At 43.6% G+C, this 12,206-nt stretch overlaps 2 protein-coding genes across 8 annotated transcripts in view; one reads left to right on the forward strand and one right to left on the reverse strand.

Annotated features, from left to right (window-relative positions):
• The window catches only part of STX8 (syntaxin 8), a 200,609-nt gene extending 199,848 nt beyond the window's left edge, over positions 1-761 (reverse strand). For 2 of the 4 annotated variants that reach the window (XM_069603553.1, XM_069603554.1), the window contains exon 1: positions 1-761. In XM_069603553.1, coding sequence (XP_069459654.1) covers positions 1-17 — 17 coding nt within the window. In that variant the 5' untranslated portion in view covers positions 18-761. The other 2 variants (XM_069603551.1, XM_069603552.1) reach the window with 1 other exon arrangement.
• Positions 337-12,206, forward strand: part of CFAP52 (cilia and flagella associated protein 52) — a 26,908-nt gene continuing 15,038 nt past the window's right edge. For 2 of the 4 annotated variants that reach the window (XM_069603541.1, XM_069603543.1), the window contains exons 1-7: positions 337-930; positions 2,788-2,987; positions 3,376-3,512; positions 7,823-7,951; positions 8,769-8,868; positions 9,746-9,862; positions 11,901-12,001. In XM_069603541.1, the coding sequence (XP_069459642.1) occupies positions 849-930; positions 2,788-2,987; positions 3,376-3,512; positions 7,823-7,951; positions 8,769-8,868; positions 9,746-9,862; positions 11,901-12,001 (866 nt within the window). In that variant the 5' untranslated portion in view covers positions 337-848. Of the gene's footprint in view, positions 931-2,787; positions 2,988-3,375; positions 3,513-7,822; positions 7,984-8,768; positions 8,869-9,745; positions 9,863-11,900; positions 12,002-12,206 lie in introns of all 4 variants that reach the window. The other 2 variants (XM_069603542.1, XM_069603544.1) reach the window with 2 other exon arrangements.

Raw genomic sequence — 12,206 nt, forward strand, 5'->3', positions numbered from 1 at the left:
CAGGGGTCCGGGGCCATGGTGCAGTCTCCGCCCGCAGCTCGGACACTTCCTGCTCGCAGCAGCTGACTACGGCGGCCCGCGCGGCTCACACCCTGCGGCTCGACCCGTGCGCGCCCGGAACTCGTAGTTTGCAATATACATACCCTAAGGCCTCCAATCTATTGATACGAGAAAAAGGAAAGCGCTTCCCCGGGGACTGAGGGCTGGACCAGTTTGCGTCCTAAGAGACGCGAACAGCTGGGTGCAATTAAAATAAAATTGTTTTCGAGCAAAATCCCAGCATTTTCCCCGGAAGGTGGGAGCCCCTTAAGACCTCTAGCAGTTATTTAACATTTTATTCTGCTTAAAACAAAGAAAAAAAACTGGATTGTGGTGATAATTGCACAATTGTATAAATTTACTAAAACTCAATTTAAATAAATTTTAGGATATGTAATTTATACCTCAATAGTTTGTTTGTTTTATCCTGCTTCAAGGGACCCAAAGAAGTGTCAATTATATATTATAGCAGCCTTGCCAGCAGAGGCACTTAACTTTGTCTTTAATTTTTAAATGCCATCAAGTACTTGATTATATCGTTACCCAAAAGGTCACAGACTCTTTACATGGGGGAGGAGGGAATTAGTCTGTCCATTTCGTGCCCCTTAAATTTCCAGAGAAATACTAGAAAATTTAAAAAGAAAAAAAAAATGCCCTCTCGATTTTCGCGAGGGCAAAAGGACTCGGACTCCGTAGGCCGGTTTTCAGCGCGACCGCGGATCTAGCGCGCATGCGCAAGTCCGTTACCATAACGACCAGAAGACGCTGCACCTTCTGTAGGCTGAGAGGAAAGTGAGCGGAGTCTCCAGATGATGGAGACCCAAACTTCGCCCAAGGATGAGGTGGCTGAGGCAGTAGAGCTGGAGCTTGAGGCTGTGATCGGATTCAATGGTGAGACCTCGAGCGTGTCTGGGCTGGGTGGTTTAGGGACCCCAAGGACAGTGTGGTGCAGCCAGGGAGAGTGAGACACCAGGTGGCACCTGGAAGGCAGCTTGGGACGCTGGCATGAGTCAAGCACTGGGGACCCAGACAGCCTCTCCTCCCCAAAGATCTTAGAGTCATGTCCTCGCTCCAGGCCTTAAAGAACGGGATGGGTTTTGCAAACGTCTGAAAGGAACCAAATGCCCCCTCACTAGGCCATAAGGATAAAAAAAAGTGCTATCTGAAACCGTTCTCGCACTGGCCAGCTCTCCCCTGGCTCTAAGCCCCACACAGCCAGCAAAACTGCCTGCCCCTCAGTATTGGGTTACAGAATACGTGTAGGTCCCTGGGAACAAGTAACCTCTAAAATCCCAGCTGATACACTAATAAGAAGGGGCTGGAGGGAGTGGGGAATTTGTGTTTTGAGCAACCGCTTTAGGGGATGATTTGTCTTCTAACCAGAAGGAAGGTGAGGATTTCAGACCATGATGGACACCAGGGGGAGATGGACCGGAGAGGTGCTTTGGTCAGAGGGGCCTGGTTGTTCTGCTCGAATCTGACTTATGACCACCTCCTATCTGGAACATGAAGAGGGGAAATGCTGTTTGGGTTTTGAGAAGGATGAAAACAAGCAATGGATTGCATTTTAGAAAAAGCCAGCTTTTAAAGAAAGTGCATTGTGATGCCTGAAAGCTTTAAAATTGTAGTAATGTAGACACAGAACAATCAATACCTAAAGCTTTAGCACATTCTAGGACTTGGCTCTTGAGTCTTCTCTTCGTTTTATGTTAACGGTCTCTGATAGAAATCGAGCACTTAGTACACCCTAGTACTGGCCATCTTTAGAGCTGGTCACCAGATAATCGGTAAAGGAAGTGAGTGACCTGCTATAAGGGCAAAGGATCACACTGGTGACCAGTAGAGAGCCCTGCTACTGAATTGAGTACTGTTCAGTACTGTTTTGTAGCGCTCAGAGAGTATTGTCAGTTATATCTCAGTGTCTCCAATTATCTTGGCCTTTTAAAATTCAATAAAATTGAATTGGTTTTGCCTTCTTGGTTTTGTGACAATTTATATTCTTTCATATAGTCAAATATGCATTTATGTAAAATTACTGAATGCCAAGTAGTACGGTGGGCTTCCCAGGTGGCTCAGTGGTAAAGAACACGCCTGTCAATGCAGGAGACACGAGATGTGGGTCCCATCCTGGGTCAGGAAGATCCCCTGGAAGAGGAAATTGCAACCCACTCCAGTATTCTTGCCTGGATAATCCCACTGATAGAGAAGCCTGGCAGGCCTACAGTCCATGAGGTCGCAGAGTCAGACACAACTGAGCACACGCGCTCGCACACACACACACACATGCAAATAGTATGCTATGCACTGAAAATATAGAGTAATTCAGGGGGTAAATCCATAGTCATACTTAGGAACAAGAGCGTAGAAAAGTGGAAAAATACAGTGAAACCCAAGGAAAAATCAACCATTATTACTTGTCCCAAAGACATCTCTGTTAAACTTTTGGTATGTTCCTTTCAAATGTACATTGACATAACTTTTTAATAAAAGTGGACTCATGCTGTATATATTCCCTTATAACCAGACTTTTTTCCACCTAGGATGCCCTGAAAATCTTTCCTTAGCAGTGAATATACTCTATGCCAACCTTGTCAGTAAAGTAAAATTACCTAATACTGCCCAACCCCCAAACACACACACTTATTTTAGTTGAACTAAGGCTTATTTTAAAAGCCTTATACTCAGTCTAAAGAAAAACACTTAGCCACTTCTGCCCTTGACTTTTATTATTTTCAACCTCTCTTTTAGGACATGTCCCCACTGGTCTAAAATGCCATCCTGACCAGGAGCATCTGGTCTACCCTCTGGGTTGCACCATCCTCATCCAGGCAATAAATACTCAGGAACAGAACTTCCTACACGGTCATGGCAACAACGTCTCCTGTGTGGCCATCTCCAAGAGCGGACTTTACATTGCATCCGGACAAGTCACATTCATGGGCTTTAAGGTGAATACACCAAAACACCATCCACTGTGTATTGATTCAGAAGTGCCTCCCAAGAAAAGCTGCCTCATTTCATAGTAGCTCTGCGCTGTCCTGTTTACACCCTGCCTCCTCTTCCCTTGACCTCTCTTGGAATTCATTTTCGCTCTGTGAGGCTGAAAGTAAAGGAACCTGGTGGTTTTATACCCAGTGCAGCAGTTTGTGACTGCTCATACCTAGAAACAAAAGTCCCTGCGAACACTTGTTTCTGTTTTGTGGCTGTCGTGTTCAGAAGACGTGCTCTAATTCCTAGAAAAGTGATGAATGATTATTTTTTCACACAGAGAGGTAGCTCTCTCCTCTGGTCCTTCCAAAGCCTGAATATGGTCTGACAGTGCATTCTTGCCCCCAGGCAGATATCATTCTGTGGGATTATAAGAAAAGGGAGCTGATGGCTCGGCTGTCACTTCACAAGGGCAAAATTGAAGCTCTGGCCTTTTCACCAAATGATATGTACTTGGTATCACTAGGAGGCCCAGATGATGGAAGGTAATGAACTAAGCACACTTACTTCTTTTCTGTAGGCATATTTCTAGACATGTTAACAACTGTCCCCTTTCTAACATTCTCTGTTTGCCTATCTGTATTTGAGCGTGTGTGATGTGAAAAGCTTATGAAGCTCATATGAATTGGGGGAATTATAAATTTTTGGTGAAAGAGATCGAATTAAGCTGAAAAGACAGAAACAACGAAGAAAATAATGTAACTATGAAAGTAAAGTACCTGCATATACATGTAGAACCAAACAAAAAATGGGGAAAATGTTATAAAAAAACACGCTAACTTTTAGTGGCCATTGATAACTTAAAATATTTATAAATTTTTAAAGACTTAAAGTGCTTATAGAGAGTCCCTCAATTAGTTGGGAAATTTATATGCCCTATAGTAAGAAAAAGCACAGAATAAAGAATTCTGCTTACATGAAACTTCATCTGTATGAAAAGACTGCAAAGAAAAATAGTGAAAATTAAATATTCTGAAATGTTAAGAATCAAAAGAAAAAAATTTAAAAGCCTGTGAGGAAAATACCATAGGATGCTGATTCTCAAGCCTGGAAGTGCACTGAAATCACCTGGAAGATTTAGAAAATTACTGGTGGTTGGCTCCACCTTCAGAGACTTTGATTAATTGGCCTCAGTTTTAGGAGTTCTAAAGACTTCCCATGTGATCCTAATTTGCAGCTAAATCAAGAATCGTTGCTGGAAAAGATGACATCATCCTTGTCATCATCATCAACCATAGCTGGTTTTTTTTTTTTTTTTTTTTTTTTTTGAGCGCTTACTACAGGTCATATGTGTGCCAAGCATCTTAACTGCATTATCTCATTTAAGCCTCATGGCACCTCCACGAGGTGGAGCTCTTGAGGCTATATGACAAATGAGGAACTTGAGTCACCAGCTGCTAAGTAGCAGAGCTGGGGGACAAACCCTGAAGTGAGACTTCAGAGGTGGCATTTTTAACTTCCCTCACTAAGCCGGGATCTTTGCCCTCAAGGAACTCATAGTCAAGGTTAGTAGGGAGAGAATACATACAAATGATATTGGGGGAAAAGTATTTCAAAGCATTATATTAGGAAGAACAGTCAATGCAGTGCATATTCCTGAGTAAGTGCTAAAGGAATACCCGAGGTTTGCGTAGGACTTAATACTTTGGTGCACTTTTACAGATATTTTCTTGTTTGAGCTGCAAAGCTTAATTATAGTGGAAATTCATGTTCATATGTTGTTATATATTGATAGTTCTCAGTATATAGCGAGGTAGTCACATGTCCATGGCCCATCCCCATTTGACTGTTTGTTTCCTCAACAGAAATGCATCCAGCAGTCTATTACTATTCTTAAATTATGGTAGTTGTTCTCAATCTTGGGCACACATTGACATCTAAGGAATCATTTTTGCCAGAATACTTCCCCAAGGACATTGTTTACATGTCGTGTTGCGCAACCTTTCCCACAATCAATTTTAGACCATTTTCAACCTCAAAAAGAAACCAGTGCCCACTAGCAGTCACTCCCCATTCCTGTTGTGTTAGTTCCTTCTGTGTAGCAAAGTGAGTCAGTTAAATGGAGCCACATAACCATTCTTTTTTGGATTTCCTTCCCATTTAAGTCACCACAAGATCATTGAGTAGAGGTCCCTGTGCGATACAGTAGGTTCTCGTTAGTTATCTATTTTATACATCAGTTCAGTTCAGTTCAGTCGCTCAGTCATGTCCGACTCTTTGCGACCCCATGAATCGCAGCACGCCAGGCCTCCCTGTCCATCACCAACTCCCGGAGTTCACTCAGACTCGTGTCCATCGAGTCGGTGATGCCATCCAGCCATCTCATCCTCTGTCGTCCCCTTCTCCTCCTGCCCCCAATCCCTCCCAGCATCAGAGTCTTTTCCAATGAGTCAACTCTTCGCATGAGGTGGCCAAAGTACTGGAGTTTCAGCTTCAGCATCATTCCTTCCAAAGAAATCTCAGGGCTGATCTCCTTTAAAATGGACTGGTTGGATCTCCTTGCAGTCCAAGGGACTCTCAAGAGTCTTCTCCAACACCACAGTTCAGAAGCATCAATTCTTTGGCACTCAGCTTTCTTCACAGTCTGACTCTCACATCCATACATGGCCATAGGAAAAACCACAGCCTTGACTAAACGGACCTTTGTTGGCAAAGTAATGTCTCTGCTTTTCAATGTGCTATCTAGGTTGGTCATAACTTTTCTTCCAAGGAGTAAGCATCTTTTAATTTCATGGCTGCAGTCACCATCTGCAGTGATTTTGGAGCCCCCCCAAAATAAAGTCTGACACTGTTTCCACTGTTTCCCCATCTATTTCCCATGAAGTGACGGGACTGGATGCCATGATCTTCGTTTTCTGAATGTTGAGCTTTCTCCACTTTCCACGCACTCTCCACTTTCACTTTCATCAAGAGACTTTTTAGTTCCTCTTCACTTTCTGCCAGGAGGGTGGTGTCATCTGCATATCTGAGGTTATTGCTATTTCTCCTGGCAGTCTAGATTCCAGCTTGTGCTTCTTCCAGCCCAGCGTTTCTCACGATGTACTCTGCATAGTAGTGTATATATCGGAGAAGGCGATGGCACCCCACTCTAGTACTCTTGCCTGGAAAAATCCCATGGACGGAGGAGCCTGGTAGGCTGCAGTCCATGGGGTCGCAGAGAGTCAGACACAACTGAGCGACTTCACTTTCACTTTTTACTTTCACGCATTGGAGAAGGAAATGGCAACCCACTCCAGTGTTCTTGCCTGGAGAATCCCAGGGACAGGGGAGCCTGGTGGGCTGCCATCTATGGGGTCGCACAGAGTCGGACATGACTGAAGCGACTTAGCAGCAGTGTATATATGCCCCGGTTTGATTCCTGGGTTGGGAAGATCCCCTGGAGAAAGGATAGGCTACCCACTTCAGTATTCATGGGCTTCCCTGGTGACACAGATAGTAAAGAATCTGCCTGCAGTGTGGGATCCCCTGGAGGAGGGCATGGCAACCCACTCCAGTGTTCTTGCCTGGAGAATCCCCATGGACAGAGAGGCCTGGCGGGCTAGCACAGCACAGTGTATGTGGAAAGACTGATGCTGGGAAAGACTGAAGGCAAAAGTAGAAGGGAGCAGCAGAGGATGAGATGGTTAGGTAGCATGACTGACTCAATGGACATGAATCTGAGCAAACTCTGGGAGATAGTGGAGAAGAGAGGAGCCTGGCCAGCTACAGCCCATGGGGTTGCAAAGAATCGGACACGACTGAGAGACTGAACAACAGTGTATATATGTCAATGTCAATTTCCCAATCCATCCCACCTCTGCTTGTAACCGGAAGTTCATTCTCTACATCTGCAATTCTATTTCTGCTTTGCTTAGCAAATTAGTCTCTACCGTTTTTCTAGATTCCACATATAAGCAATATTATACAGTATTTGTTTTTCTCTTTCTGACTCACTTCACTCCATATGACAATCTTTAGGTCCATCCACATCTCTGCAATGATTCCAGTGTTTAACGTAATACCCCCTCTCCTGCATTCTTGATATCATTAACCAAGCACTATCAATTTAGGACTGAATTGTATGATTACACCCAGAAAGACACAAAGGTAAGCTACAACATGTTTGTGTGTGTGCTCAGTCGTGTCCAACTCTTTTGCGGCCCCAAGGACTTGGGCCCGCCAGGCTCCTCTGTCCATGGATTTCCCAGACAAGAATACTGGAGTGGGTTGCCACTTCCTACTCCAGGGAATCTTCCTGACTCAGGTATCAAACCTACATCTTCTGTGTTTCCTGCATTTGCTGCATTTACTGAGCCACCTGGGAAGCCCTAAGCTACAACAGAACTGCTCTAAGTGTGGTCCCCAGACCAAAGCATCACCAGAGACTTTTTAGCAAAGCAGATTCTCAGACTCCAGCCCAGAGCTACTGGGGGCAGGTCCTAGCTTCCTGCTTTGGCAAGTCCTCCAACTGAATCAACTACATGGCATGGTCAAGTTTGAAAACATGCCTATGTCTTTCTCTTTTATTGCTTCTAATTAACAATTTTTTTTTTTTTTTGCTGGAGTATTTCCCCAAGGAAATTTTTTACAAGCGATAAATGAGTGGTAAACTTTTATGCCCTGCCTGTCTCAAAAATCTCTTTATTTTAGCAAGAGACTTAGATGTCTGGGGGTTGAGGGGGATGGTCAATATAATTCTTTCATTCCTTTGTGAGTAACCTCTTGTATTTCTTTCCTTCTAGAACGGCTAAAAGAGCCATTTCTTATTTTGAAAGCCCGTTTCCCCCTGATTCTCTTTGTCCTTTCGTCCGAGCAGTGTGGTGGTCTGGAGCATAGCCCAGAGAGAGGCCATCTGTGGCAGCCCCGCAGCCGGCCTCAATGTCGGGAACGCCACCACAGTCATCTTCTCCAGGTGCCGCGACGAGATGTTTGTCACTGCCGGAAAGTATGTGTCTGCTGTCAAGGTTTCCAGAACATGTAAATCACCCTATTTGCTTACAAAGAAAACACGGTCATTCCAATTAGGGGGAACGTGGTTTTCATCCTGAAAAAAGAGATTTCATCCTAATTTTCATAATTTGGGAGTCACTAAAAATCCCAGCTGATGCTATCGGTAGAGAACCTACCTGCCAATGGAGGAGGGAGTTAGCACGCACGTAAAAATTATTTTGGCTGGAAGTCCTTTTAAATACAGTTATTTGATCATTCTGTGCTTCCTACTGAAAAAGTTCTGCTGATCGGCTAAATCCATTCCTGCCTCTGATCTGTCTGTTACAGATAACACAGTGTCCACAATCTGTGCTCACACTCAGGGCATGTGTGCACACTCAGTAACTTAGTCATGTCCGACTCTGCAATACCGTGGACTGTATCCCACCAGGCTCCTCTGTCCATGAGATTTCCCACGCAAGGATACTGGAGTGGGTTGCCATTTCCTTCTCCAGGGGATCTTCCTAACCCAGGAAGAAAAAGTTATCGCTCTTCAATAAGATTTCTGGTTTGGTACCCATCTATGCTAGATTCTCTGTGACAATTCCAACTTCCGGTATTCATTATACCAAACCAAGTGAGAAAGCCTGCAGATGCTAGTACTTCAGCATCCAAATGACAAGTGTATCTTGGGGAGATCACCAGGCCATAACAAATCTTCAAAAATACCTAGTTCTCTTCCTTTCAGCTTCTCCTTCAAAAGACTGCAGAAAACAGAAAAGAGATGAAGCATTTATTAAATGGGTCTCCAGTTGATTATTTCTTTTCTCTAGTGGGACAATTCGAGTATGGGAACTGGATCTCCCAAACCGAAAGATCTGGCCAACCGAGTGCCAAACAGGACAGATGAAAAGAATAGTCATGAGCATCTCAGTAAGAATTACTCTGTTGTTTTATGTAAATATTAGTACAAGTCCTTGTTAACAGTACTGAGCAAGACAGGGGTATGTGGGTGTGTGTATGTGTGCTTGTGTGTAGGGACATGTTCTTTGGGCTGGGGGTGGGGAGGGGAGCCCTGGACATGGAGGGCACTGCCAGGGGAGGCACAGGTGAGGCAGTCTCACTTCAGGAGCTCCCGTGGGAAGCTGGACAGGCTGCCTAGACACAGCTCTGGGGGAATCTGTTTCCGTGGACCTGAACTGCCATTAGACCCCAGGAATCTGCCTCACCTGGTGGGAAGCAGGGTAGCCAGGAGGTGCTCAAGGCCCACAGCACCTCCCGTTGCCATTCATGTTATTTCTGCACAAGAAATGAAGTTTCTAACAATGAAACTCCTTGTTGAAATGCAGTCTCCTCCACAAAGAGGGATTATTCATGTGTCTTTAATGTGGATTCAGATATTCATGTATATAACCCCATTCTCCACTCGTTTTATGAATGTAGACTTTGGGAAACAGGAAATAAAGCAAATACATATTCTCTCTCGAGAAGCACACCTTCACCCTAGGAGCCCTTCGGAGATGCCTCAGGGAGTGCATGCTAATAGCAGACATAAGTCCATTTCAGTGAAATTCACGGCTGATTGGAGTCTGATATTTCATACTGAATTCAGTTCTGAATTTGGCCCTGATTCTGTTCCCCTTGAAGGTGTTATTACCCATCTTCGAGTCTGAGGAGACAGAAGTCACCTTGAGGACTTTTGGAGGTCTTCATAGGGTTCAGAGAAAGCTCATCCCCTCCCTGATCAGGGGCTCCTGGGCATCACTGGGCAAACCAGGTCTTCAGGTTTCCTTGTCTCTCTCATCCCCAGATGGCCGATGATGATAGCTTTTTCTACCTTGGCACCACCACTGGAGATATTTTAAAAATGAACCCCAGGACAAAGCTGCTGGCAGACACAGGGCCTACCAAGGACAAGTTCAGTCTGGTGAGTAGAGACCATCAAAGTCTGCTTGCCCTGCTGTTTTCTAGTGATTTCTTCCTGCCACTGTTAGCACAGACTTCCATCAAGGGTTTGTGGGGAGAAACAACACGTCTATGATGCACCCAAGGCCACACTGCAATTTGCAATGTTCATTGACTAGTTCACTCAAACCCTCATCACTGGTGTATATTCAGGATATCCCAGATGTCCTCAATTAGGGGTCAGAATCACACTGGTTTTTGTTTTTGTTTTTTTTTTTTTTTTTTGCATCTTCAAAGCTTAAGGCCTGTGGCTTTGTGATTTGTAATCACATCCATTCCAGCATTTGGGCAGTCCAGTTGCCATGTGTAAGTGACATGTGCTCTTTGATTTACAAGACTATCTGTCATGTCTTTCTAATCTAATAACTAGATCTTAAACTTTAGCCTCAGCTGACATTTTAAGTCATGAGCAAGACTTAAAATGTAGAAATTGTAGAAATTGTTCATTGTTTATATTTGCAGAATTCCTAACAATTCAGGTTAAAATAAGAGACTTTGATCTCTAAACCAAAATAAAAAGCCTACAATCAAAGGGTAATTGGACAGAATAAGTGCTGTTATTTCCAGTGCCCCCAGAAAGTTACAAGGGCTGTTTCTACTAAACTTTGGATTTGAAAGCTTCTTTCAGGTTCTGCACCTGTCTATCTCATGTCTGATAATGGAACAGATGGTTCAAGCTTAGATAATTTTCCACTTAGCTGATGGTCCCAAGAAGCTTTGAAATATTGCACCGTGTTCCTGGGAAGGTGTTAGAGTTTTCTTAGTCATATAACCACTAGTTATTCAAGCTTTTAAGGAGATGGGTAAGAACGGGAGAAAGCCACAGTATAGGTAGAGGAGAGTCTAGCAATGAGAAGAGTCTAGCAATATGCAGAGTCTAATCATAGGCACAGGCCAAATCAGTGTTTTTCAAATGATTTTTAGGAGAGGGATTCCAATATATTCAACAGATGAAACCAAATCAGATCAGGCTGAAGGAGGGCAAGGTTGAGAGTCCTGCCAATTCTGACTCCTCTGAAGGGCTCCATGAAACACTTGGTGAAAATTCTGACCTGGATATTTTTGCTGAGTACTTGGAATGTCAGTGCCTCTCCAGAAAAGATGCTGACTGTCTCAGTGTTCTTCAAACCTGTGGCACTTAAGTTTCTCCCATGGATGCTTTAGTGCTTAATTCAGGTGTAAAGGTAAATTACATAACATAAAGCAATGTTTCCAAGATGCCTGTTACACAAGTGGAAAGATGTAATTCTTTTAGGGCAAGGGGATTGGAGATATTTGTTTGAATATCAAGACAGTTGGTTTGAATATCAAGTAATTCTTTATCTTTCTAACCATAGAGCCAACTTTTTTTTAAATTTAGATTTTTGTTTTTTATTGAAGTATTCAGTTGGCCAAAAAGTTCATTGGGTTTTCCATACATCTCACAAGAAACCCCAAATGAACTTCATGGACAAACCAATATAATTAACTTACAATATATAGAGCAAGGGGGCTTCCCTGGTTGCTCAGTGGTAAAAAATCTGCCTGCCAAGTAGGAGAGATGGGTTCAATCAGTGGATGAGGAAGATTCCTCTGGAGAGGAAATGGCAACCCACTCCAGTATTCCTTGCCTGGAAAACTCCATGGACAGAGGAATCTGGCAGGTTGTAGTCTAGGGGGCCACAAAGAGTCAGACACAACTGAGCATGCATGTACACATACATATATCCCCTCTCTTTTGGATTTCCTTCCCACTTGGGTCAGCACAGAACACTGAGTTCCCTGAGCTCTGTACTGGAGGTTCTCATTAGTTATCTATTTTATACATAGTATCAATAGTATATATGTGTCATACAGAGGAAAGTTAAGTCAGAAAAACAGAAATTGTGTATTAATATATATATGTGGAATCTAGAAAAATGGGACAGCTAATCTTATTTGCAAAGCAAAAATAGAGATGCATAGATTCCTAATGATGAAACCATTTAGCTTTTTTCCCTTAATGTTCTTTCTCCCCCTAGGGAGTGTCAGCTATCAGTTGCCTGAAGATGGGGGGTTTGTTGGTGGGCTCTGGAGATGGATTGCTGGTCTTCTGTAAAAGCCCCAGCTACAAACCCATCAAGTAAGTTACCCTACAGGGTTTGGATGAGGAGAGACCCTCTAGAGAGAGGTTTGCTTAAAGTCGGCAACTAAATGATGTGGACAAAGTGATATTTGGTTTAAAACCAATCTCATCTTGCTGTTAAAATGAGCAGCTGGAAACACAGTAGATGGTGGTTTTTGCCAGTGAAAAGATTCCACCTGTTAGACATGGAGTGAATGAAGTG

This window comes from Ovis canadensis, chromosome 11, assembly GCF_042477335.2.
Source record: "Ovis canadensis isolate MfBH-ARS-UI-01 breed Bighorn chromosome 11, ARS-UI_OviCan_v2, whole genome shotgun sequence".
NCBI classification, from domain to species: Eukaryota; Metazoa; Chordata; class Mammalia; order Artiodactyla; family Bovidae; genus Ovis; species Ovis canadensis.